Raw genomic sequence first — 23,732 nt, forward strand, 5'->3', positions numbered from 1 at the left:
CCGGTCGCCACTGACTCTTGCCTTTCTTTGCAGAGTGAAGATCTGTCTGGCCCTTATCACCGTGGCATCGGCATCGCCCATCACAGGATAACTTTAAAAGAAGATGCTCAGAATTTTTTTTAAAAATCTGAAGCTGCTTATAGTTTTTTTTGGATCTGAGCAACGGCCACGTTCTGAACCATCCGTGACTGCGTGGACGTGGAACCAGCAAGGAGAGGCCACCAGCCCCCACCCACGCCCCCCAGGGGCATTCATCCTCCTGCTGTCTGTGTTGGGGTCGTGTTTCATTTTTTAACACATTTCGCCGAAGAAGTTATTCTCAAGAAGATTGGATGTTTGCATTGGCCTTTAAATTGTGGCCAGTGTCTTAATTTCTTCTTACTTTGATTTTGGCAAAGCATATGTATCCCTCAGCATGCTAGGAGATTCTACCCACGCCCACTGAAGTGGTGAAATCTGGTATTTGCTGGCATACACTCACAACTACCACAGTCCTACCTCAGTTCCAGGGTGAAGCCGGATTTGTGTGGTGGGGGTCCCGGCAGACCCCCGTGTATCTCTGCCGAATGTGTCTCACGTGTGGTCATCAGCCTTATTAAACTGGTTCCAGTTCACAGTGCTTGTTGGACTCCAATCCAGGAACCTGCGTGTTTACTCAAGACAGAGCCCAGTGTGGGACTGACATTTCTCAACAGAAATGAAATTCCAGATTAGACTTTGAAGATGGATTAATAAATAATTATTATATGTAACTGAAGCAACCTACTTTTGAAAATCATCAACTGTATTGGGTAGTAGGGGGTGGAGGGGAGGGGTCTGGGGAGGGAGTGAATATCTCTTTTTACCTTTAACAGACTTGTTTAATCTCCATGTAGATGTTTATGTAGGTACTTCAAATTGCAGAAGCCTTTGATCCTATTTACAAGCTCAAACGTCTTTGCTATCCTTAATCTTGAGCTTGCATTTCTTTAACCAAAAATTCATGTAGGCATGCTAGCGATTCAAGGGTGGTCACAGCTTCAGCAGGTTTTTAAAACACGTGTTACCTTTACTATAATGCTGTCGTGCCGGCCACGAGACTGGCCCAAACGACAACAAAGCAAAAAATGGGAGGAAGGACACTGATGAGGGAGGCATTCTGGGGAAGGAGAAGAACAATCTCACAGTACAGGTCACTTGTCGAAAAAATTCCTGACAAGACTACTCTTGTCTTATGTTTTCAGTGTTCTGGAAATATCAGTGTTGTGGTGATGATGGCAGCTGTCACCCCAAACCGCTGACCCTGACCAGCAGAATGTCTTGTCGTCTCGCTGCTGCCTTGGCCGCGATGGAGGGCTGCAGCACGCCCCTCCCGGGGGTGCGCCCCCCACGCTTATCCTCTCCAGCAGTCCTGCAGAGGTCACACTAATTCATTGGAGAAGTGAGGAGGTTTTTTTTGAGAAAAATATATATAAATATATAGATATATATATCACTATAGAATAATGCATTAATCAAATGAGGCTTTTTTAGAGGAAGACCAAAAAATTCAATGTCTTAAAAATATATTTAATGGCAATGCAAAAGTCTTCCTGCTTCCATGCTGAACTTTTAGAACAGAAGATTGTATCGCAAGACAAAGTTGAATGTAAAGTGATCCCCTCTGGACATTTTTAAAGTTTTAGTTTTCTAAAATCACACATCACAACAGTGCATAGACCATATGATGTTAGTTTGCAGACCATTTCGGTGTATAATATATATACTTTATTAAAATGTATAAAATGTCCTAAAGTTCTGATTTAGTTTTGGGACTGGGAATCGATGGGTGGGGTTTGCCGTGGAACTCCCCAGGTGAAGGAGGACTGGGTATGGGCCCCCTGGATACCGTGTATGGCGCGCATTCACGTCTTCTCTCTGCTTTGCATAGTCACGCCACTATACCAATGGTTCATGTTCATCCTGCAACTTAAAAAACAAGCAAAATAAAAAGTTGATAATGTACTAAATTTTCCTTTATCCTGTACATTTCAAAAAAAAAAGGCATATGCAATATTTACATTTGTAATTTAGTTTACAGAATGGAACCAAAATGTATAAATGTTATGTTTGCTAAAACTTCACAGTGTATATTGGGTCTTTGTACATTTTGCCTGACTTAACCTTAAATTTAAAATATTTTTTGCTATATAAACTTTAACAGTTATTAAACAGTGTTTTCTTTTCGGGTACGTATAGTTTCTGGATATCATGATGTTAAATATATTTCTTGCTATTGTGATATGACAAAAGACTCACCTTATCTCGCTCTGTCTTCCACTGTCCACGCTGTATATAAGGGTCAACGCGACATGCTGCTGGAGACGAGACTGAATGGAAGTAGAATAGCGCATTGTATTTAGTCTGTATTGATCATGGATGCTCTCCTTAATAGCCATATGCAATAAAATAAAATACATTATTTATGAAATGAATAAAGCCTTGAGGAGATTTCTTTCTGGGTGGATTCTGAGTTCAGCATGAAGCCACTCTACTCCCAGTGTTTTTGAGTAAATAAGAAAGTATTAAGCTCTTACAAATGGTTTGATACCTTTTAATTTTAAAATTTTATTCTGGAGCCCCAGAAATGCTTTCCCAAATCACAGAATTTATGAAAAGAAACTGTGTTAAAAAAGCAAAAAAGATTTACTTTACAAACCAGAATATGCTGGATGCTGTTCTAAATGCTGTAGAAACATGACCTTCTTTATCGGTCATAACCTTTGGTGGTAGGAATCACCACCCCTGTTTTATAGATGAGGGGATGTGGCACAGAAAGGTGTGAGGGCTTGTCAGGGGCACATAGCTCAGCAGTGGAGAACCAGGCCTAACCCAGAAGCACAGCTCCGAGGCCTCACCGCGCTGCATAATTGTCTTGCCAGTGGGTTTCAGCCCTGGGCAAGTTCGCTATGGATTCAATGTGACCAAAGAAATTGACAGCAGAACGTTCTTTGGGGTGAAAGGGTTTATGAGCCGAGCTCTTTATATAGCACAATAATAGCTTATTGCCTAAAGGTGTGGAAGCGGTAGCCTAGCAACAGGCCAGTTACATCACCAGGTGGTTTAAGTTCAGTGAGGATCCTGGCCATAGGAGCCCCAACTTCCCCACAGCCATGCTTCCCCCTGAGATGCACACATACAGATAAACCAAGGCAAACACCAAGTACACCCAGATAGAAAGGCACCAAAGACAGGAGGTGCAACTGGGGAGGCAGAAAATAATATAAAAGTGATGCCTATTGGTTTTTATTTAGGGCAGTTTACCTCCTTACTGGGAATAATTTTCTTATACTTCCACTTTACCTTAAAATTACAGTAACATGGGTGCCATCTCTTAAAATCAGATCGATCTCTACAATGGTTTTAAGTGATGATTTTTAAATCATAAGCCTGGCATGCGCTGCATGGGGTTTGGGAGCTGAGGTGGTGGCGTGGCCTGGCTGTGCTGAGGTGATCAGGCAGAGAAGGAGGAACCATCTGCGGGATCTGATACCCGAGAGCTGCCAGCCTTTGTGAGGAAAGGGGCGGATGACGGCTGCCGTTCACACCAGCAGGAATTGGCAAACGTGTTTACCCAGAAGAGCTGATTGTAAGTAAAGGTGGTTTCAAAGTCCACAGATGCTGGAAATAGTCAAAAACAGTTGAAAATTTGGAGAAAGCCAAGTGCTGACGTATGTGAAGTGTACGTGATGTTAAGACAAGGGGAAAATCCCGCTGCATTGGTTTTGGGAAGTTGGTTCTGACCCACTGATGTCCCAGTCATCCTGGAAGATGCGGACTGGCCTGTGATGGTGTCATCAAATTCCAGGGGCCAGTGTCTCTGAACTGACCTGAGGATTATAGCTAGTCCCTCTTGAAATGATCAGACCCAGTGGTCCTCAATTATATCTCAGTGATAATGTCAGATGATGAGTTAGCACATTTCTGGGCTGATGGGGAAGACCAGTCATTTGTGCATAAAGTCTGAGCTGAGTGAGTGAGGCCAGCATTATTTGTCGTAGCAACTGTCTGAAGGCCCGGGTGAAGGACACGGGTGGTCATCGCTCCGTCATTGCCCCGGAACTGCAGCTCTCCACCTTGCTTTGATTACAAAACTACGTGAAGTGTGATGTTTGTGATTCTGGCTTTGGCAATGATCTCTGCGTGACATGACTGTGTCGTCTCATGTGGCTGACTGCTTGAAAACACTGAATATCCCCCAGGGACTTGTGAGATCCCTGCCTCTTCCAGCTGGGTCTCTGGTCTTGTCTCTTTAGCCTGTCTTTACTCCAGAGCATCAGAAGACCCAGCACAGCCACTGGTACTTTCCTGTCTGCTAGTTCTTAGCACCCTGATTTCATGACTAACACGACTCTTTCCTTGACTGCACCTGAGACATGAAGCCACTCGGCCTTTACCACTGCACACAGAAAAATCCTGCTCTCTTTTAGGGAAGGATTTCTCTGATCTGAGCCATACATCCTAAGGTTTCTTTTTCTCTATTTCAGAATCCCATCCTTTCACCTGTGAACTCTAAGCTTTTTTACCAAAATGCCTGACACCTCAATAAACCAACCTCAACTGTTGACCAGCCTCCCTGGGTGACCCCCAGCTTTTATCAGGGAAGCATACAACACGCTCCCATCTCTCCAGACCTTCCCATCTGCAGCACTGAACTCTCAGAAGACCTTTTTGTTAAGCAAAATCTTCAAACTGATTAATAGAGTTTACCAGAAAAGGTACATAAAATATAAGTAGATGTATCAGTCAGGATGTAGTTACCTGCGAGGAACGGAAACCCAATTCAGTAGCTCGGACCCATGATTCTCAAACATTCAGGCCTATCAGGATGTCCTAGAATGTTTGTTGGGTCAGATCCCTGGGCTGATTCCCAGACTACCTTTTTCATGGTGGTGGTGGAGGGACCAGGAATTTGAGTTTCTAACAATTCCCCAGATGGAGCTGATTTCTGCCCGTCTGGGACCACACTATGAGAACCACTGAACAGTAAAGGATTGTATTGCCTCACACAACACAAGTTCAGGCGTGGATTCATGAGGCGGCTAAATGACATCATCAGGGGCCAGGATCTCCTCGTCTTTCTACTCAGCCATCCTCAGCATCTTGGGCTCTCTCTCTCACACGGGTCCCTCATTTGCAGCTGCTCCAAACAGCATATCCTCCTATAAAAATATACAACAAAGACAGTCTATATTCCTTGGGAACCCTTTGGAGTGACGCAAATGGTCCTAGAAGGAGCTTTGCCTCACTTCCCCTTGACCGGAGCTGGGTCCTGTGCCCATTCTGACAGTCACTAGGAAAGGACATTGGGTTGTGGTTGATTTACACACAAAGGTTTTTGTGCTAAGAAGTGTTCACCTTCTGGGCTGGGAAGCATCAGTGTCCATGAAGCGCCGAGCTACATTGATACTGAACGAAAACTGGATGTGGGGAGCAAGCATGAGAGGGGCGGTGTCCGGTCAGGAGGGAGCTACCGGTGTCCACCACGGCCGCAGGGGGAGTGTGGATCCGAACCCTCCTCAGATGCAATTATGCCTGAAATACGTGATCTCCATTCCTGGTGTGCACACTCCCATTTTCCAGGGATTTTGAGGAAGGTGTTTTTAATAAAGTTCAAGTAGAGTGAAATGAAATTTAGCCTTTTCAAAAACATAATAGTGATGCTGACTTATATGTGCAGAATTGTTATTGTTTAGAACCCAGACATAATTCTACCAGTATGTTCTTCATGTATGTTTGTTTTTGTTATTGAATTCTGTGCAGCATTGGAAGTTGTTTTATGAAAATAGCTTTTATGAAAGATCAGGACACAAAGGATGGAAAATTGGACCTTTGAAGGTGCCTAAAGAGCAAGGACTCTAGTTGGAAAATAAGAAAGCTGCAGTCATTTATCAGCATCGGCTACCTTAGAGGCTATGATAAGGGACACACATGTCAACATCAGCTGCCCTTCTTGTAAGAATAGATCACCAGAAAAAGGGACAAAAGACAGTGAGGGAAGTATGTTCATTTTCCACAAGGAATAATTTGAAAATACTGAGGATTATTAAATACAATATTGATGGTTGAGAGAATTTTAGATTACATTCCTTGGAGTTCTCAAAAAAAATAGGACTTTGAAGCCATCTTTCTTCGCAGGGATGGGAGAGCGGCGTGCGGGCCACACACTGTGCCAAACCGGTCAGGGCCTCGGCGCTGCCCACCTCTGTGGCCATCACTTTGCCATCTGGTTCTGCCCACTTTCGGAGCATCATCTTCCCGGGCCCCTTCCCCCCAGCCCACACCTGGGCTCACCCACGCCGAAGCCTTACTAAATTCTGTGATTTGCACCTAGCTGGCGTATGAAGGCGACATACAATGAAACTGAAAAGAATTGCTGAACTTGAAGTAAATGTTTATTTACCAAAAGATAGTTATTTCCTAAGGGATCCTCAAGAAAACTTAATGCAAAATATTGGAAGCTGGAGACATTTAAAAAAATATCTGTGTCAACGTTGCACATCATAAACCTTCACTTTCCTTAGAAATCTGAGGCCACTTACATCCTCATCTCGCCTTTCCTCATTCCATTCTTTTATTTGTTACAGTGTTACTTTTTGCACCTTCAAGGTAAAAGACTTACATTTCTTCTGTATCATAATTCACCTAATTTAAAAATACTCAGCCTTCATTTAAGTGCATTCCTGCCCCTGGTCCTTTGACCATACTGACTGTTCAATCCATTTATTAATTATCTAGATTTGTTACTAAAAGCAAACAGAAAACTCAAAGCCTTTTTCGAAAAACCTCTCTACGTGCTGTGTTGCCTGAGTTCTCTCGTAAAGGAGGAGGCTCCCCGGCACCTTTATTGATGAGCGCCCCCCGTATTGATCGGGCAGGATGTCTATGTTTCCCGTTCTTCTCTCACTAACTGTATACTGTTCTCTATTGCCTCTGGCATCAAATGTCTTACCGAACCTTATTTCTTACTCAGAGTGTTTTTCCTTTCTGTTGAGATGGCTGAGAAGTCCTGCCTTCATCCTCAAAGTTCTGCAGGTGGACTGGGACATGTCCCGTTGTTGGGCACTTCATTCCAAGTAGTCTGAGAACTTGAACACCGTGCATATGAAGATACAGATCTTTCTTTAAATGAAGACAAGGTTCTTGTATTATACCTTTGAACACTTTTTATTTTTAATTTGTTGACTTCTGTACTTTGGGAGCCGTGATTAACTCGATGGGCTTCATCTTTGACGCATCTTCATGTCCGTGTCTTCAGCGTCTCTCTAAATGTCTTACAGCTTTCTCCTTTTCCAAATGTCACCGCGGTTGCAGTTTTCCCTGTGTCACTAATTCCCATTCCCACCGTGTCCAGCCTGTTGCCTGCGTTTCTAGTGCATCGGTGCTTCACCGATGTTGGTCTTCAACTCATTGCCTTTGGGACCACGTTCACCCTTTTTCCTCTCCCTCTGATTTTGTTTCCCAGTTCATTTTTGGACTCCCAACTCATTGAATCCGGAGATTCTGATGAGTTGTTTCTGAGTGTGGACCATGTTTGGGGAACTGGCCTCGTTAGGCGCCCCGTACCCTCTGCCCCACCCGCTAACCGGAGCTGACGCTGCCCCTCCACCTCAGGCTCCCTCTGGTGCTGTGAACAGTTACACTGAGCAACTCACTGGAAGTGAGCTCCTTCCTGACTCTGCCTTTCTATCAAAGTTCCCTTTGCCCTACAGTGTTGAAAGCTCCTTCTTTACCTGGAAGCCTGTACTTGGTCTTCAAGACAGATGTTACCTGGACCAGTCAGGACAGGCAAGGCGCGTTGCAGTGACAGCAAGCCCCGAGTCTGAGAGCTTATTTCTGGCTCACAGTGATATCTCCAGTGTCAGTGGGCTGAGGGAGGGACGGGTCTGGCTTGCAATAGTGGCCAGAGGCTGGGCTGGTGCAGGTACCATGTGGGCTCCCAGAATCACTGCACAGTTAGTAGGAAACACAGCAGATTGTCCACTGCCTCTCAGAACTTACACTGAGAAGTGAGACATGTCACTTCTGCTCATTTTTCATTAACCAAAGCTGACCCAGAGGCACACCTTCAAAGGGGAGGGGAAGCAGCACTCACTACCGTTAGTCAGAAGGAGGGAACTCAGAAATATCTGGTGAACAGTTTTAGTGACGCAACCTATTTTCAACTTACCTAAGCAGAGTTAGTTATTCACTTTTCTGGATTCCAAAACTCTACTCATTCCTCTGTGACGGCATCTTCCAAGTCTCACCATGTATGTGTGTTTTTCCCCTAAGGAAGCTCCTCGATGGAACGGATCAGGCTGAGGATACAGGTGCCACCAAACTCTATTACCACACCTGTGAAGCCACTGTGCTAAGACGTTTACCCACATGCTCATTTTACGTTCACGAACCCCTGTGGACCAAGTATTGTTCAGAACACCAAGCTCAGAAAGATTGAACAACTTCCTAGAGGTCACACAGCTAATAAACAATGAGTCAGAATTCACAGCACTTATTCCAAGTCCTGGGTTTTTCCTACCATGTGTTGGCAGAGCTAACACAACACGTGATTCACAGGAGGAACCCAACAAATATTTATTGAATATATTTAATGGATGCATTTGTCTCGTATACTACTATAATAGGGCCAGCCTAAGTGCGTTTGTTGATTTGAGTGATTATACTATATATTGCATTATTTCTCAATATTTACCTTGTTTATTGGCTTTATGAAGCATAGCATTACTCAAGGCATTAAAACATATTCCCTGATTTTAATAACTAACCAATATTGAACTGCTGCCCCAATACCAGCATGCATGAGAATTGCATTTAGCTACCTTAACAGAAAATCCCAAACAACAGTGGTTTAAACATATAAGGGTTTATTCTTTCAGGCAAAACTAGACCAAATGTAATGCAGGTGATTCAAAGCTGGGATGGTGATTCTCAGGCTCCCTCTGTTGTTCAGCTTTGCCACCCTCACTGCACATCTGCCTTCATGTTTGCTTCATGGCCCAATGTGGCTTCTGCAGCTCCAGCCATCACATTTGCTTCACCAGCAAGAAAGATGAATGGGAAAGATTATAAAAAGGAGGCCTTTCCTGCTTTATCAGCTACTTTAAAAGTGACCCTTCTACTTACGTTTTGCAGGCTACACTTTGGACACGTGGAAATGCTGCAAGAGAAGCAGGGAAACAGACTTGGAACTGGGAGTATTGCACCCCAAAGTGCTCTCAGTCTAAGGAGGACAATGACAGTGACAATTGGGTGGCCACAAGCAAACTTTGATGCCTCCTACATCTACATCTGACTTCAGAAACAGCTGCTTCTTTTGCATTAACTTGATCATGTGTTTTTATTGTAAAAATACATCTCTTACAGTGTCTGACTAACATGTGCCTGCTTTGATCCATGCAATACAAGGTGGGAAATGTACGTATAGATACATCTATGAAAACTGCACACTCTGATGTTGTAAGAACACTTCGGCTTTCTCAGGGACAAGTGCACAAACTGAAAGTTACTAAGATTGCATGTGAGCCTCAATTCTGCTCGCATACTCTTAGCTCTGGTCCCTCAGCCAGCTGCCTGGAGGCAGTGGGGAAGTTTATTGAACACCAATTCACGACAGGAATTGCTAGGCTATGCAGAAAACTCCCTCCGCCTTTCCACTCAGAAGACCTAGCACAAACATCCTGGTCTAGTTGTGAAGATGGTTGCCTTCAAGGGATCGAAAAGGCAAGTCACGGTATGTGCCTGTGTATTTGAAACACTTCACTGAGAACTTTTCTCCATTATTCATATTTCAACAAATGTTTAATGCATATTTCCTCTGCCTCTGGTTATATCTGTGTATCTGTTGACCTCCTCGACATTCTTCTAGGCGTTGGGGATAGAGTGGTGAGGAAACCTGAGTCCTTGCATTCACAGAACTTCTTAATGATAAACAAGTTCACAGAGACAAAACCTGAGGGGAAGACAATACAGAGGGCAACACGGAGAGGGTCAGCATCAGGGCGAACCGCGGGAGGCGTCCTGCGGAAGGACAGTGCGCAGCGGCCGAGGTGCCTGGGGCCAGCGAGCACGGCGTTGCACCACTGCATGTGGCCATGGGCTGCGACCCACGTGACCAGGCTGGTCTCTGCTGCAGGACACGAGGGCCATCTCGTCGCTGGCTGTGCACACAGAGGGTTCTGATGAAATCAGTAGTTGAATGAGTTGGGCTCCATGCTATAAGATCTTGATGCTGATGTCCATCACCCCATGTTTAAGGTAATTTTATGAGTCAGCATGACCAAACATTACCAGGCTGTACCTTCTCTTTATCCACTAACATAATTATTGGTATCACCTTGTTGTGACTTTGGTCATCAGGGCCATCTGCCCAAGATGACCATGCTGTCCACATGAAAGCAAAGCACAGAGAAGTCACGGGGGCTGTTCCTTCAGGGGAGCAGTCACTGACAAGCTGAGGCAAGAGGGGCACACCCATTCAGATACCCACGACGGGCTCTCCAGCAATGCCCGAGGAGGCTCCAAACCATCCCTCCCATGTGGCTTTGGAAGGCAGGTGGCAGACCTGGTTTGTAACTGTGTGCCCGGGCCGACTCCCCCTGCAAAGCCCAGGGCCCCATCACCCTGTGCCGGCATCACCTGGACGCTGGGAGCTGTCCCTGCAAAGCCCTCATCCTTGCAGGCATGTCCACACCCCTCAGACTCCCGGGGTGCTCGGGAGGGAAGCTTTGTGCGGTGACGACCCCGCGGGTGCACTGCCTGCTCCCTGGCCCGGAGTCTCTGGGGAACTGGTACCCAGCACCAAATTCTTCCTCTTGGCTATGCCCCCTGCTAGGGGAGGCGGACAGGAGGGCCCCCGGGCCCAGCCCTGCCCTGGCCCATCCACCAAGCTTTCGAGGATCTGCTGGAGATGTCAGTGCCCCGCCCTGGCTGGCAGCCCAGCTTTGGGTGACCGCTCTCAAAGCAAACTCGGCCCCTTTCTCCCATCTGGTCCATTTTTTGGAAACGTTATGCAGTCATGGCTTTCTGCTTTCATCTGCTCTGCCGGAACCAACACCGCTGACTGGTGGCCAGAGCCACCTTCCCCCAGGGTGGTCCCAGTTCCGTGGCTGGTGCTGGCCCTCAGAGCTGGGCACACCCGCTCCTCTCCTCAGCACTTCCCTGCCGGTCACTGGGCGGGCTGCGAACTCCATCTGCAGGGAGCAAGCATCTAACTTGGGCAATGGTCACACAGAACTGAAGTGGTACCTCTGCACCAGGCTGATCGCACGGGCCCCCCACCCTGGCCTCACGCCCAGGGTGCCAGACAGCAGCAGCGGGTGGCCTCCTGTGCTCCCCTACATCCTGGCCCCACTGTAGTGATGGCGCCTCCTCCCAAAGGCCCACTGAACACAGCAGGAGGGAGCCTTTAGCGTGGGGACGTCCTTGCAGCACCCGAGCTTCCGTTCAGAAGCGAAACTGCTCCATCCCAGTGAGAGGAGGTAACTTGCTTGAATTCCCTTCCCTTCCTCTGCACACATTCCAATCGTCCAAAGGTGTGCGGTTTGCCTCCCACTCAATGTTTTCTCCTGATTCCCTTGGAGGCATCCAGGTGTGGCTGAAAATATGCTCGACCCTGGGAGTGAACGTCTGCACCCAGGGGCAGTGAACAGCCCAGGAGGAGAGTGTGAATGAAGCCGAGCCTGCACGGTGACCTGTCTACCTGGTGACTCAGGAAAGATGAGAGGCCGGTGGCTGGGAGGCTGCACAGGCTGACTTCTTGAGCGGTGCTTCCATGTGACTGCGTAAGCGTAAGTTCCCCGGGACGGGGTGTCAAACATCCTCAACTCGCTCATCCCGGGGGTTCATCACACTGGACTCCAAGCTTTATCTTGGGAAAGAAAATACAACTTTTCATTATGTTTCCATTGCATTCAAGATTTGGTAGAAAGGTGGTGAGACTTTTAATTATTGAACTGCACCAAAGTGTACACGTAAGTAAATTTCAAAAAATATATTGAGATAGCTGTTGGGTTGTTTCTCTAAGAAAACTCCTAATCTTGATGCGTTGCTATAGACTGCATGTGTGTCTCTCCTCGCTAACCTTCAGTACTAGGAGGCAGGGCCTTCAGGAGATCAGGTCACGACCGGGGTTAGGGTCCTGGCAAAGGGACCTGGGGGAGCTCTGTCTGCAGCCCAGAGCCCGACTGTGGCGGTGCTTTGACTTGCAGTTCCAGCCTCCAGACTTGTGAGCAAGAGACGGCTGCTGGTTTTCAGCCGCTGCATGTATGGCGATTTTGTTAGAGCAGCCCAGACAGGCCAGGGCATTTGTGAGGCGCCCACTCACGACTAGTGCTTGGAAGTGGCTGAGCTGAGGCCCTCTAAATAAAAGTCAAAACCGAGAGTTAGCAAAAATGATGGCATTTGTTCCTCTCAGACTCTGGCACATGGAGATGGCAGGTCTCTATCAAAGGGCCCAGGGTATAAACCCAAAGCCTTGGTCCGTGCCTGGCATGGCACAGGGCTAATGGCCAGCACTGATGTTCTTCTTGCTGTTCGTCTGCGGTAGGTAGAGGGGGACCCCTCAGACCTTTGCTGTGCCTCAGGAAAACAGTGACCATGCATGCAGTGCTCTTTGAAGAGTGAGTCAAGGGCTGTACCAAGCAGGCATTAAAGCCACGTAGCCGCTAAGGGGACGCCCACCATCCACCTTGGTGCAGCCCTGAAGTGATGCAGTGATGTCACTGAGAGGTGAGGAGGCTCTCTAGTTTCTTTGAAAGTTTTCCTTTGGAAGAAAGTGAAGGGCCATTTAGTAATGTATAACAGTGCTTCTCAAACCTCAGTGTGCACGCAGACCCCTGGGGCTTGCTTAAAGGCAGATAGGGACCCTGCGGGTGTGCGGTGGGGCCGAGGCTCTGCTCCTCTGACAGCTGTGGCGTGAGGCTGCTGCTGCCAGCCCGAGGACCACACTTTGGGCAGTGAGGCGTATGGCGCAAGAGTGAGTGGGAAATACGCCCTGGGAGAGGTGCAAACTGAAAAGCCAGTGTCCCCCACCTCAGTCCATTCTTCCCCAAACTGCCTTCCCAGGGGGCACCACAGGGGGGCTGATAATCTTCAGCAGAATAGGGACCTCCCCTCACCGTGTGGTGTGGCGGTGACTGTAGCAGGTCATCCTCGGAGACTGAGGGACTCGCCCTTAGGGAGCCCCCAGGGCAGGCAGCCCCTGGCATGAATCATTCACTTGTCCCCCAGTGACACCACACAGCGGGAAGGGTACTTGCAAAACCACCTCAAAACAAGGGAAGGGGGCTCTGCAGCAAGCAACTGCCTTTTCCTTTCCGTGTCCCCCTGTGTCACCCACACGTCACAGAGGGCCATTAAAGAGCTGTTTTCTGGAGTCTGGGAGAAATAATGAAAAGTCATGCCAAGTCATGGTAAGAGCATCTTTCCTCTCCCGCCTGACCCCTGGGGCCCTGCTTGACTGTGGCCATGAGAGAACTTTCTTCTCCCCTTCTGCAAGTTTACCTAAAGGCACCTAAGAAGTGATCACTAAATCAGACTCCTGTTTCTTATTTTGGTCCTGCTTGGGGACCAAATTCCCATGGCTGGTAAGAAAGGACACCTAGCAGTGTCTTGGGACGAGAGTGTCCTGGATGGGAGGAGGCCACTCCCCCCCCCCTCCATTAGACTCTGTGCCGCAGCTTCTCTCATTCATGAACTTCCTCTCCCTGCCCGAAGGCAGTGTCCCCAGCTGCCCCATGGCTTCTCAGCCCTGTCTCCCCAGATGCCCGATGCACCTCATTACTTCAGCTACCGAATCGGTGTCCTCAACTCTAACTCCTGTGGGTGTCCCATGAACAGCTCCTGGCGGGACATCTCATAATGTCTCACAGGCACCTATGCTCAACGCACCAAAAAAGTAGATCGTGTTCCTGCCCAGACCCCAAATCCCTCCTCACCCAGCGCACCTACTCCTCTGCCCCTTCACTGCCGTCTCCCTCCAAAGCACAACCTCTGGAGTGGCGAACGCGCAGAATCATAGGGCCCCAGATGCCATCTGTATGCCAGCGACCCAAGTCTGTGAGCATCCCGCCTGAACGCCTAACACACGCCTAGAAATCAACATGATTAGAAAGGACCCGTTTAACGCGGCCACCCCACCCGCCAGCCTCGCCCACGTCAGTAAACACCGCCTTCCACGCCCTCGGGGCCAGGGGCAGAAGCTGGGGGCCCTCGGCTCTTCTCTCCACCTCCCACCGCCATGAGCCCTTAGCAAGTCCTGGTGTATTAGCCTGACAAGTGCGTCTCACTCCCATCTGACCCCTTCTCTCCATCGCCCCTCCTCGTTCCGGACCCATAGTTTCTTGCTTGGGGCACACGGCAGCCTCCTGGGAGGTCTCCCCGCTTGCATGTCCCCATTCCATCCCCTGAGCGATGTGTGTGCAGCACGAACCAGTGTGATTGCTCCCCAGGGCCTTCTGGCACCCGAAGCGGGGTCCCCGCGTTCCCGCGGCCCACCGTCTGTGGCCACCGTACCGCCGGTGCGGCTGTGTATGTCACCGCGCAAATTCAACTTCAAACACTTGGGGGCTATGGGAGCAACTGAGTATGGGAGAAAATGATTATCTATTATTACTCATGAATATTTATCCACTCACTTGAATTAAAAATACTTACATACCTTAGAAACATATCTGATTGTTCACGTGGATATGAAAGTTTTATAAATACAGCCATTATAGGATGTACATAATCTATAGGGCTACATGGAATTCTATCACATAGAACCTTTATGGGGTAAATGGGGTCCCGTGCTTTCCTTTATAACTAGACGCCTGGGAGTCCCGTCCCACCCAGAGCTGTCACTCTCCCTACTTGCTGCCGCAGGCGCTGGCAGTCAGCTGGCTTGCCCGCCGGTTTCTTCCCTGCGGAACCCGTATGTGAGCTGCTTCCCCTTGTCTGCCTGCCCTCTGGGCCCGGGGCTGCTCTTAGCCCAGGGCTGCTGGGCGGTTTGGGGGTGGCATCGCTACTTGTTTCTTGCAAAGGGAAATGCTGACAAGCAGATTAAGAATAAAGGCACTTCAAGGCTCCTCTTTCCTGGTCTTTTTTGAATACTGGCACCTAAAGGGAAGGTCTGGAGTAAACACAGAATCAGTGGTCGTGGGAAATTCTGACTGAAATAAATAAGGACGACGAAGTAAGGGAACAGCATTCTTGGGTTCGATTTCCGAGGTATCAGGGAACCGGCCCCTTATATTACAGGATGACCTGTGGCCTGTCCTGAACACAGCACACTTGCACTGCTTTTGGGGGGATGGAAGAGTAAACAACAATCCTTGTGTGACTTAACACTGTGTCTCCAATAATTTTCTCTTCTCTGTCATTTATTAAAAAACTCATTAACAAAGACTGAAAAGGAAGTAGGATGGGGAAAAAATTCTCCTGTGTGACCCTGAGCAAATCGCTTAACCTCTCTGGGCCTCACTTTCCTTACACGTGAATTATCTCATAGGAGACTGACTTAGACACACTTGGCAAATACCTAACCACCCGCCTTGTACCAGACACAGGCCCTTTCTAAAATACGGTGACTTTATAATAACTGGCAAATATTAAAATAAATCCTAATAAATGCTGAGGATCCTTTACTAATCCACTGAACGACGTTTTGCGTGACAGATCGCCACATGGACGAGCAAGCCCAAGACCCACTCGTTAGGGTTTGTCCAAAGCTGAAAGTGATCCCAGATTCGAACTGCAGGGTCCCCAGCCCGGCCACACCGCTCTTCAGGCCCCCCGGCTCCCATCCCCCGCTCCTCCTCAGGCTTCCTGAGGAAGACGGACCGTAAGAGGGGGGCCGGGTGCCCTGAGGCCCTGCCCTGTACCAGCCGCTGCGACATGGCCCTGTGGCTCCTGTCCCTGGCAGGGGAGTCTGCCTCCCCACGCCTCAGTCTGGCCAGGCTGCAGGTGGGCTGGGGAGGAGGTGACGGGGACCTCGCCCTCAGGAAGTCCTGGAGCCTCTGCCCCCTCCTGGAACCCTGGGCCCATCTGCGGGGACGGAAGCCTGCACGGGGCGGGCACCAGTCAGGCCGGCTGTTCCGAAGGGGGCCCAGCCTGGGTGAGCAGTCACCCAACGGCCCAGACACTCAGAGCAGCGCCTCTGGAGCTAAGGCCAGGGACCCGGTGCGCACCGTCACGTGACAGCATCTTGTGGCAGCAGGCACTCCCCTGCCCTCGTGCCGCTCGGGTACGCCGTCGCTCGCTTCCTCTCCCTTCCCCGCCCACCCCCTCCAGGCTTCCGCGCCCCTCTCTCCGCGCGTGTATCCCGGGGCGGGTGTGCAAGCCCGCGCAGGGTCCGGCGGTCCGCCAGGAGCGGACTGCTGGGCGTCACCTCCGGCCCCGCTGAGTACACCTGCCTGAATGCGGGCGACGTCCCGAGGCACATCTGCCCCTTCTCGTCTCACGTAAGGCCTCCCTGATGCTGTTCCCGACGCTTTCATCAAAGCCTGCAACGCGCACTGCCCGGCCTCCCCTGGCCTGAGCCCCCGCCGCAGCCCGGCCTCCCCCGGGACCCCAGCGTCCCCGCGCGGCTGCCCCCGGGCCGGGGCGGCCCCGCCCCCCTCCCGCCCTCGGAGCCCCGCCCACGGCTCGGCCCCGCCGGGCGCTTCCCGGGAGCCTGGTCCGGGCCGAGCACCGCCCCCGCCGGGGTCGCTCAGTCGGCCCCGTGCGCGCGGCTCGGAAGGGAACAACGAGTGACGAACAAAGGGCCCGGGGACCCGAGGGGCCGGCGCCACCAGGCCCGCTTCGAAGAGCCAAGCTTTAAGGACATAAATTGTTGGCTGCAACTCGGGAGGAGGGCGGAGAGACTCTCCCGGTGGAGAGAGGGGCGCGCACAGCGTGGGGCTCCCCGTCCCTCCTCTCGGCAGGCCGGCTGCGCCCTCCGCCTGCGGAATGGCCGGAACGCCGTGCGGGCGACCCCCTCGCTGCCGCAGCGGCACCTCCCGGCCGATCCCGGGCAGCAGGCACGGCCCCCACGGACCGAAGTCGCAGGCCCGTTTCCCAGGGGCCTGACCTTGCCCCGAACACCTGGCACCCCACTGCCCCGCTCAACTTATCTAAAGCACGAGCGGGGCCGGCGGAGAGCGCAGCCCCACTTCTCAAGGTGGCAGGACCACAGCGGGTCAAACCTGGCCACGCCCCGTCCCGCCTGGTGCCCGGCTGCCGGGCAGCCCCTTCCTCGGCGCCTCTCGCTTCCTCTGCTCTCCAGCCGCATCAGCCCTGAGTTCGCACCAGGGCCCTTCCCAGCCTCTCCCTCCTCGGTGCCGGCTTCCTGGGCTCCCGCCTCCAGCTTCCTGCAGCGGCCGCTCAAACCCCAGCGCGTAACATCCTGCATCTGCGGTTGCCTGCAGGATGCCTTCGTTTGTTTTTTTCTATCAGCATCTCAAGTTCAGCATGCCCCAAAAGGGATCCTTGTCTTCCCTGAAAACGAGTTCCACCTCCTGACCATTTTCTCTGACACAGTGAGGCCGAAACTCAGAGTGGGTGGCTTATTTCCGACCCCTGCCCCACCCACCCACCACATCCAGTCAAGGTCTGTCTTCAGGGTGTCACCTGAATCCCTCCCTTCCTGGCCGTTACCATGGGTAACACACCGCTTATCACGCCTGGGCTTGCCCAGACGGCTCACCTCGTGTTCAGGGCGCCCGCACAGCATTGCCAGGTTAACAGTCCCGACGTCCAGCTCAGGTTACATCACTGCTCTGCGCCCAGATCTTGACACATCCCCCTTATTACCGGATGAAGTCCAAGCTCTCCCTTGTGTTCCAGCCCCTACAACTCAGGCTTTGACTGCAGCCCTGCCTCTGATGCTCAGGCGCACATCCCCTGAGCTACATTCTCCCTGCGCGCAGACCCCCATGGCTTCACACATGTGCCCCAGCTCTGCCTCTGAAAGCTTGCCCACCCTTGAAGCTCTTTCTCCACTGTGACCTCCTCTGTGAAGACCACCCCGATCCCCTCAAACACATGCCAGTTTTTTGTGATTTTTTTTTTTTTTACCCACAGGACTTTTTGGGGTGGCCATATTTGCCTCTGAATTGGAGTACCTGTTTTATACTTTTACTAAAATGTATGTTCTTTAAAGTTGGGAACCAGTGGCTGTCCTGCCTCCCATGAGCCTTGATTCTCATGGATGTAAATATTTTGAAAGTTGACTCAAAGCACTAAGTTATGATTATGAGTATGGCGGTAAGTATGGTTTTATAACTCTGGGATAATCCTTTCAGAAATGTGAAAATACACCGGAAAGGGAGGCAGGAGAGGTTGCTGCATGGTTGCTAAGGAGCAGAGAGCTTTAGGGGAGCTCAAATCTGGTAGGTGCTGGTCTCTTACTGATTAAAGTGTTTGCACCAATACCGCTGGATCTCTCAAAGAATGTGAATGTTTGGGACAAAATAGTTTGTTTGCGGATTTGTGGGTTGGTAAGAAAAGGTGGTTCTTAGGGAACTATGGGTTTTGATAAGTGACTTTTACAGCCAGGTTGGGTAATGCAGCCATACTCTGCTTTGGACGATCTATTCTTGAAAGATGCGGTCATGTGTGACTCAGGCACATATATCCTAGGTGTGTATCACCATTTCTGGCCTCTTGGGTTTAATCAACTTATTCATAAGAAGAATCCTAGATGTTCCTTTAGAGGTTCTAACGCACTGATAATTGGCATTTTGAGAAACCCTCTACCTGAATTCCCTCCTTCACTGAAAATTATGTTAAGCCCCATAATACGCACATTCACCTTTTTTTTTAATGTGGAGACATTACAAGGAATAAAATAACAGTTTGAGTTGGGGCAGCAGAGGCTGTTGTGCCTTCCCTGAGGCCAAGGGGGCTTACTGGAAAGGGCGTGGCCCCAGGACTCCACACTTCTTATCCAGCAGCAGCAGGTGGGAAGATTTTTTTACTCTGGTAAGTTGAATGCTTTACATTCTTATACGCTAAGGTTTGAAACCCTGATTTGACATCATAAAGGCACACATATAAGCAAGTGAGCAAAAGGTCTGTTAGAGTTCACACTTTGATGTCGTCTTTTGCCTCCCTCCCCTCCGCCACCTTCCCTTCCATCCACCCTCCCCTCCCTCCCCACCTCCCCCCACCCATCCCCCACCTCCCCTCTCTCCCTCCCCTCCCCATCTTTCCCTCCATCCATCCCCTCTCCCTCTGTTCATCACCTACCTCCGCCTCCATCCATCCCCCTCTGTCCCTCCCCACCTCCTCCTCCATCTATTCCCCTCCCCCCCTCCCCCCCCCCCCCTCCATCCCCCTCCCTCTCTCTCCCTGCGGATGCTTCAGTCACATAGGTCTGACCTACAGCTGCCTCTGGCACCCCTGACCGTTCTGTCCTTGGGACCCGCCTGAGCTTGGCTTCCAGAAGAGTATGTCCTTGGTGTTTCTCTTTCCCTGTGCCTGTTGGTCCTATAGTTTGTTTCACTTGTTCCTTTACTGACCACACCTCCCAACCCTACTCGGTGAGCCCCGGGCCTCAGGCCCCTTCACGTGATCTACAGCACCCGAGGTCACGCCATCCCACCCCGTGGCTGGGACAGGCAACCGCCGTCTGTATGCCGACGGCTCTCCACTTCCTGGCCACAGATCCGTACGCCCTGTGGCCTGATGGAAGCAGCCACTAGGAGGCCAGTGAGCACTGGACACTTCACGCATCACACAGGGAGCCTCCTCCCCTCCCCCGCCCGTTCTGCTACCTTCCCAGCCAGTTTCGTGGGGACCGCATCGTCCAGCTGCCCAGGACAGAAGAGGTGGTGATCTTCCTGCTCTCAGGGCATCAGTAACTCCCAAGCTGCCTCCTCCAGGCACTTCTGTTGAAGCCCCCCCACCAGACCTTGTCCCTGCCCGGGGCTCGCTCGCTTCTGTTTTAGGAAGCACTGAGATCCTGTAAGAGAACAGGTCAGATGGGTCTCAGCCTCGCTCCCTGGGAATCTTCCTACTTTGGCTTTTGTCCTTCTCTGGCTTCAGCCTGGGGGGTCCCGTGGCCCACCTCGCCACCCCACTGCAACTCGGCGCTGCCCCTCCCCGCCCCCACCCTGGTGCCCTGCTCCTTGGTCCCCAGCCCCCTGTGCCCGTGCTGACTCACTGGCCAGCTCCCGCTCCTTGCATCTTCCCTTCCTCGTCCCACTGACCCCCAGGAGGGGCTCGACCCCACGGCCTTGCTGCAGGCCGCCTTGGGGTGTAGACGGCTCCCTGCTGGGCCAGTACCTGCTTAGCTGCCTATTGAGAGTGAAACTGCAGCTGCTGCCTCGACCTCACACGTCCCTTTCCTGTTCTGCTTCTCCTTAACGCGCCTCCCCGTCTCCCTCGCACTGTGCTTCGCTTAGTTTCGCTTGTGAATTGTGTGTCTGCCCCGCCGGGAGGCACGTGATCTGGCACCCTGAGGTCTGCTGGCTCAAACCTGGCTCTCCAGACCCAGGAGAGGGCCCTGCGTGGAGTGGGCTCTCGCTATATCCTTTTCCAGCCCTGTCGTGACAGAGGGGGGCATGTCTTTCCAATCAGATATGACAATATAGAGTCTTGGAGTTGGCAGAGGCCTCAGACGGAGCTGAGGCCCTTCTCAGTGCAGAAATCCCACGATGACGTCCTGACAGGCGGTCGTTTCCCTTCTCGGGAGTCATTCCTGCAATGGGGACTTGCGCCTTCACAGAGTCTGTTCCTCTGCCAGAGATTAGATAGGAGCTTCTGAGGGAAAGTTGGCTCCCAGGCAGAGGGCTCCGGCCACTCCGCCTGGAGGGGGCTGGGTGGTTCAGACTCTCCGAGGGCTGACAGGATGCTCCCTGCGTGGGCGGGAGGGCTTCCTGCCCCTGAGAAGTCTTCTGGAGCCACTCCCTCAGTGGGCCCCGAGCCATCCACCCAGGACCAGGAGGTGTGGGCCTGGGGATGGATCTGCTGCTGCCCGTGAGCCAGCAGGCGAACCGGCCCTGAGCTGGACTCCAGCAGTGGCCGCAGCCTCTCCTCTGGCCATGAAGCAGGCCCTGCCTCTGGACTTAGCCACAGAGCCACTAGATTTCCTTATTAATTAAACTTGTTTAATTTGGGATTTCTGCCATCCTAACTGGCACACACACACTATTCAGGAGGGATATACTGTAGACATATTTCCAAGGAATAAATCAACAGTGTCGGAATACCTGATGGTACAGCTGATACATGGCATGGAGGTCACCTTTCCATGGCACTGCTAAAGTCGTTACACTGAACCCCTACTTTCACTAACCCCTTTTGAATTTTATAAATAAATGCTAAGTAGGAAAACAGCACAGCTTTCTTTTATTTTCAATAAATCAACTGGATTTACTTATTTATACTGGTATCTGCTTCCATCTTGTAAAAAATCTGTTATATAAATTTTGGGATAATCTGTCATTTGATATATAAACTCAATTGCCTTCATTACAAATTACCGGCTACATTTACTGGGCCTACATTTTGCATTTTGTAGTTTAAATCAACATACAATTGCTTTTATAGGGGACAAAGGGTTTCCTAAAATCACAAAGAAACATGTTTAACATAATCCCAAGAAGCTCATGGATACAGCCCAAATTATAATTCAAAATAGAAAAGGATGTATTGAGTTGAAATGTCCAAAGCCTAAGGAAGTAGCTGTGACTTAATTTTATTATTTTGGATCTCAGATGTATTAACCATATGCACCTAGCTAGAGAACCAACCTTGGCATTTTTACGTATCTTAAACACCATTCTGCATCTTCACTGTTTAAAAATGCTGTTCCAAGCTGAAAATCAGGACAGAGTCTGACAATATGGGACAGGATGTTGCAATGTGGACTCTGTTGAGCCGTCTCATACCCTCAGTGGCCAGATCTTTTGAGGACTTCAAACTCTAGGCTACCATCATTGCCCCCAAAAATGGGAATTAAGGCAAGTCTACTTATTCATAGAATGTGAGCATTCTGCACATGGTAGCCAAGAGCTGCTAGAAAAAGAAAGAAGGAAACAGAAAAGCGACAAGACAGGCTCACGAGCAAGCTGACTGGACTGGAGAAAATAGGGGCGTCTCCTTGTTCTCCTTCACCCAGCTCCCCTCAGGTGGCTCTGCACCACCTGGGAAGGGGGTGACTGGTAAGGCCCTGTTACCTACGGGGTGCGCCCCGCGAAGGGACGCCGGTGCAGGGAGGAGGGGTCTAGGCAGTGGGGGGTCGTAATCCTTGAACTCTGCCCACGTGGGACTGGGCGGGTGGCAGGGAGTGAGGTGGCCCGGCAGAACCACGCCAGCCTGCAGGCATTCCTGAATCCGAGGAAAACACTTTAATTAATATGTAAAACAGCAGTGGGAAGAAAAGCAAGGTTAATTTCCAAACCACATCACAACCGGCAGCGTTCAGGCTGTGAAACCCCAGGATACTTCCAGGAGTCCCTGCTTAAGGGCACAGAGGTGCTTTTGTGTGTGAGCAGCTTCTAAGGTGCTCAAAAGCCCTATTATCTGCCCCCCATCGTGGTATTCCTCTTGCTGTGCTTAAAAACATTGCCTTTGACTGGCAGGCTTCTGTCTGCAATTTGCAATGCACCCTGTGCTCTGTGGGGCCACCGAGGGGCTCCCAGGGGCTGGTGGGCGGTTTTTTGGGAGCAGCCTGAAAACAGCGGTGATGGGGAGAGCTGAGACTTCCTCCCTCTTTCTTCCTGCAGCCTTTGTTCCTGCTGCGGCTGCCTCTGGAATGTGTGAAGCGGGCGGTCTTGCTGCTCAGGAAATTGCTCTGCACTTGCCAGGGGTGAGGCTCGAGCTCATTTCCTGGGCGGAGGCCTCCGACCCTGACCTGGGCAGAGTCTGTCGCCTTCTCCCTGGGTGAGACCTGGATGTTGCCAGGGGAGGTGACGAAGCAGAGTTGACAAGCCTTCCCTACATGGAACTGAAATGTCTATTGTCAGTGCTGGGCCCATTAGCCCAATTAAAGGGCATGTGAGCTGCCTGGGGACTCGCAAAGCTTGCGTGCATGTGCGTCCTGCTCACGCCTGCTCGATGCCCGCCTTTTCGAAGTCTCGGATGACTCAAGGAAGCACGCCTGCAGATGGGTCCTTCTCCAGAAGCCATGTGGAGCTGGAGCCAGGAGCCAGGGTGGCGCTGTGCCCTCCTACCCCTCGTCATTGTCTATTGAAGCCCTGCAGCCCACCCGTTAGACACCCAAGGGTCTCCCAGATAGGATAAGGACACATTCTTGGGTTGCGGACTTCTTTAAGAATGAAAACTCTCCCCAGGAAGAAAAGTGTATTTGCACATCTATGCAAAATTGCACATATTTTCAGGGTTTTTCACATAACGCCTTCAAGCACAGCCAGATCTGTCCCTCTGTTCCATTTCCTCTGCCGCTGCCTCCACTTGGGCCACCGCTCACCTCCCATGTCTTGCCTGGGCTGTCGCTGTAGCCCCCAGCTCCTGGCATGCTCGCTTCCCTCCGGCTGGGCAGGCCGTGTCTGCGTGCCCCAGGGCTCTGTGTGGCCTTGGGAAGAAAGTGGTCGGCAGCCCACTGCCCTGGGGTTCATCTCTTGCTCCACGTGTGCCAAATGCCCTGGGTTTTCTGAACTCACTCATTCTGCCCTCCTGTTCTCCCAGTCACCCCACAGGCTCTCTGACTGGATAGCTCACGTTTGTCCTCGAATACTCAGGCTGCTGTCACTCCCTCTGGAACATTCTCCATTCTCCACTGGAATCAT

The 23,732-nt window shown here is 50.9% G+C and overlaps 1 protein-coding gene across 5 annotated transcripts in view; it reads left to right on the forward strand.

Moving 5' to 3' along the window:
• Positions 1-12,121, forward strand: part of IRS2 (insulin receptor substrate 2) — a 39,150-nt gene extending 27,029 nt beyond the window's left edge. For 4 of the 5 annotated variants that reach the window (XR_012120969.1, XR_012120970.1, XM_037024968.2 and 1 more), the window contains one exon: positions 34-2,457. Coding sequence is in view for 3 of the 5 variants with exons in the window: in XM_037024968.2 (XP_036880863.2) it covers positions 34-91 (58 nt within the window). In the remaining 2 variants the exon portion in view is untranslated. Of the gene's footprint in view, positions 1-33; positions 2,458-9,153 lie in introns of those variants that run through there. The other variant, XM_073212363.1, reaches the window with a different exon arrangement.
• The last annotated feature ends 11,611 nt before the right edge of the window (positions 12,122-23,732 follow it).

The sequence above is a fragment of the Manis javanica genome, chromosome 9 (genome assembly GCF_040802235.1).
Source record: "Manis javanica isolate MJ-LG chromosome 9, MJ_LKY, whole genome shotgun sequence".
Classification (NCBI taxonomy): domain Eukaryota; kingdom Metazoa; phylum Chordata; class Mammalia; order Pholidota; family Manidae; genus Manis; species Manis javanica.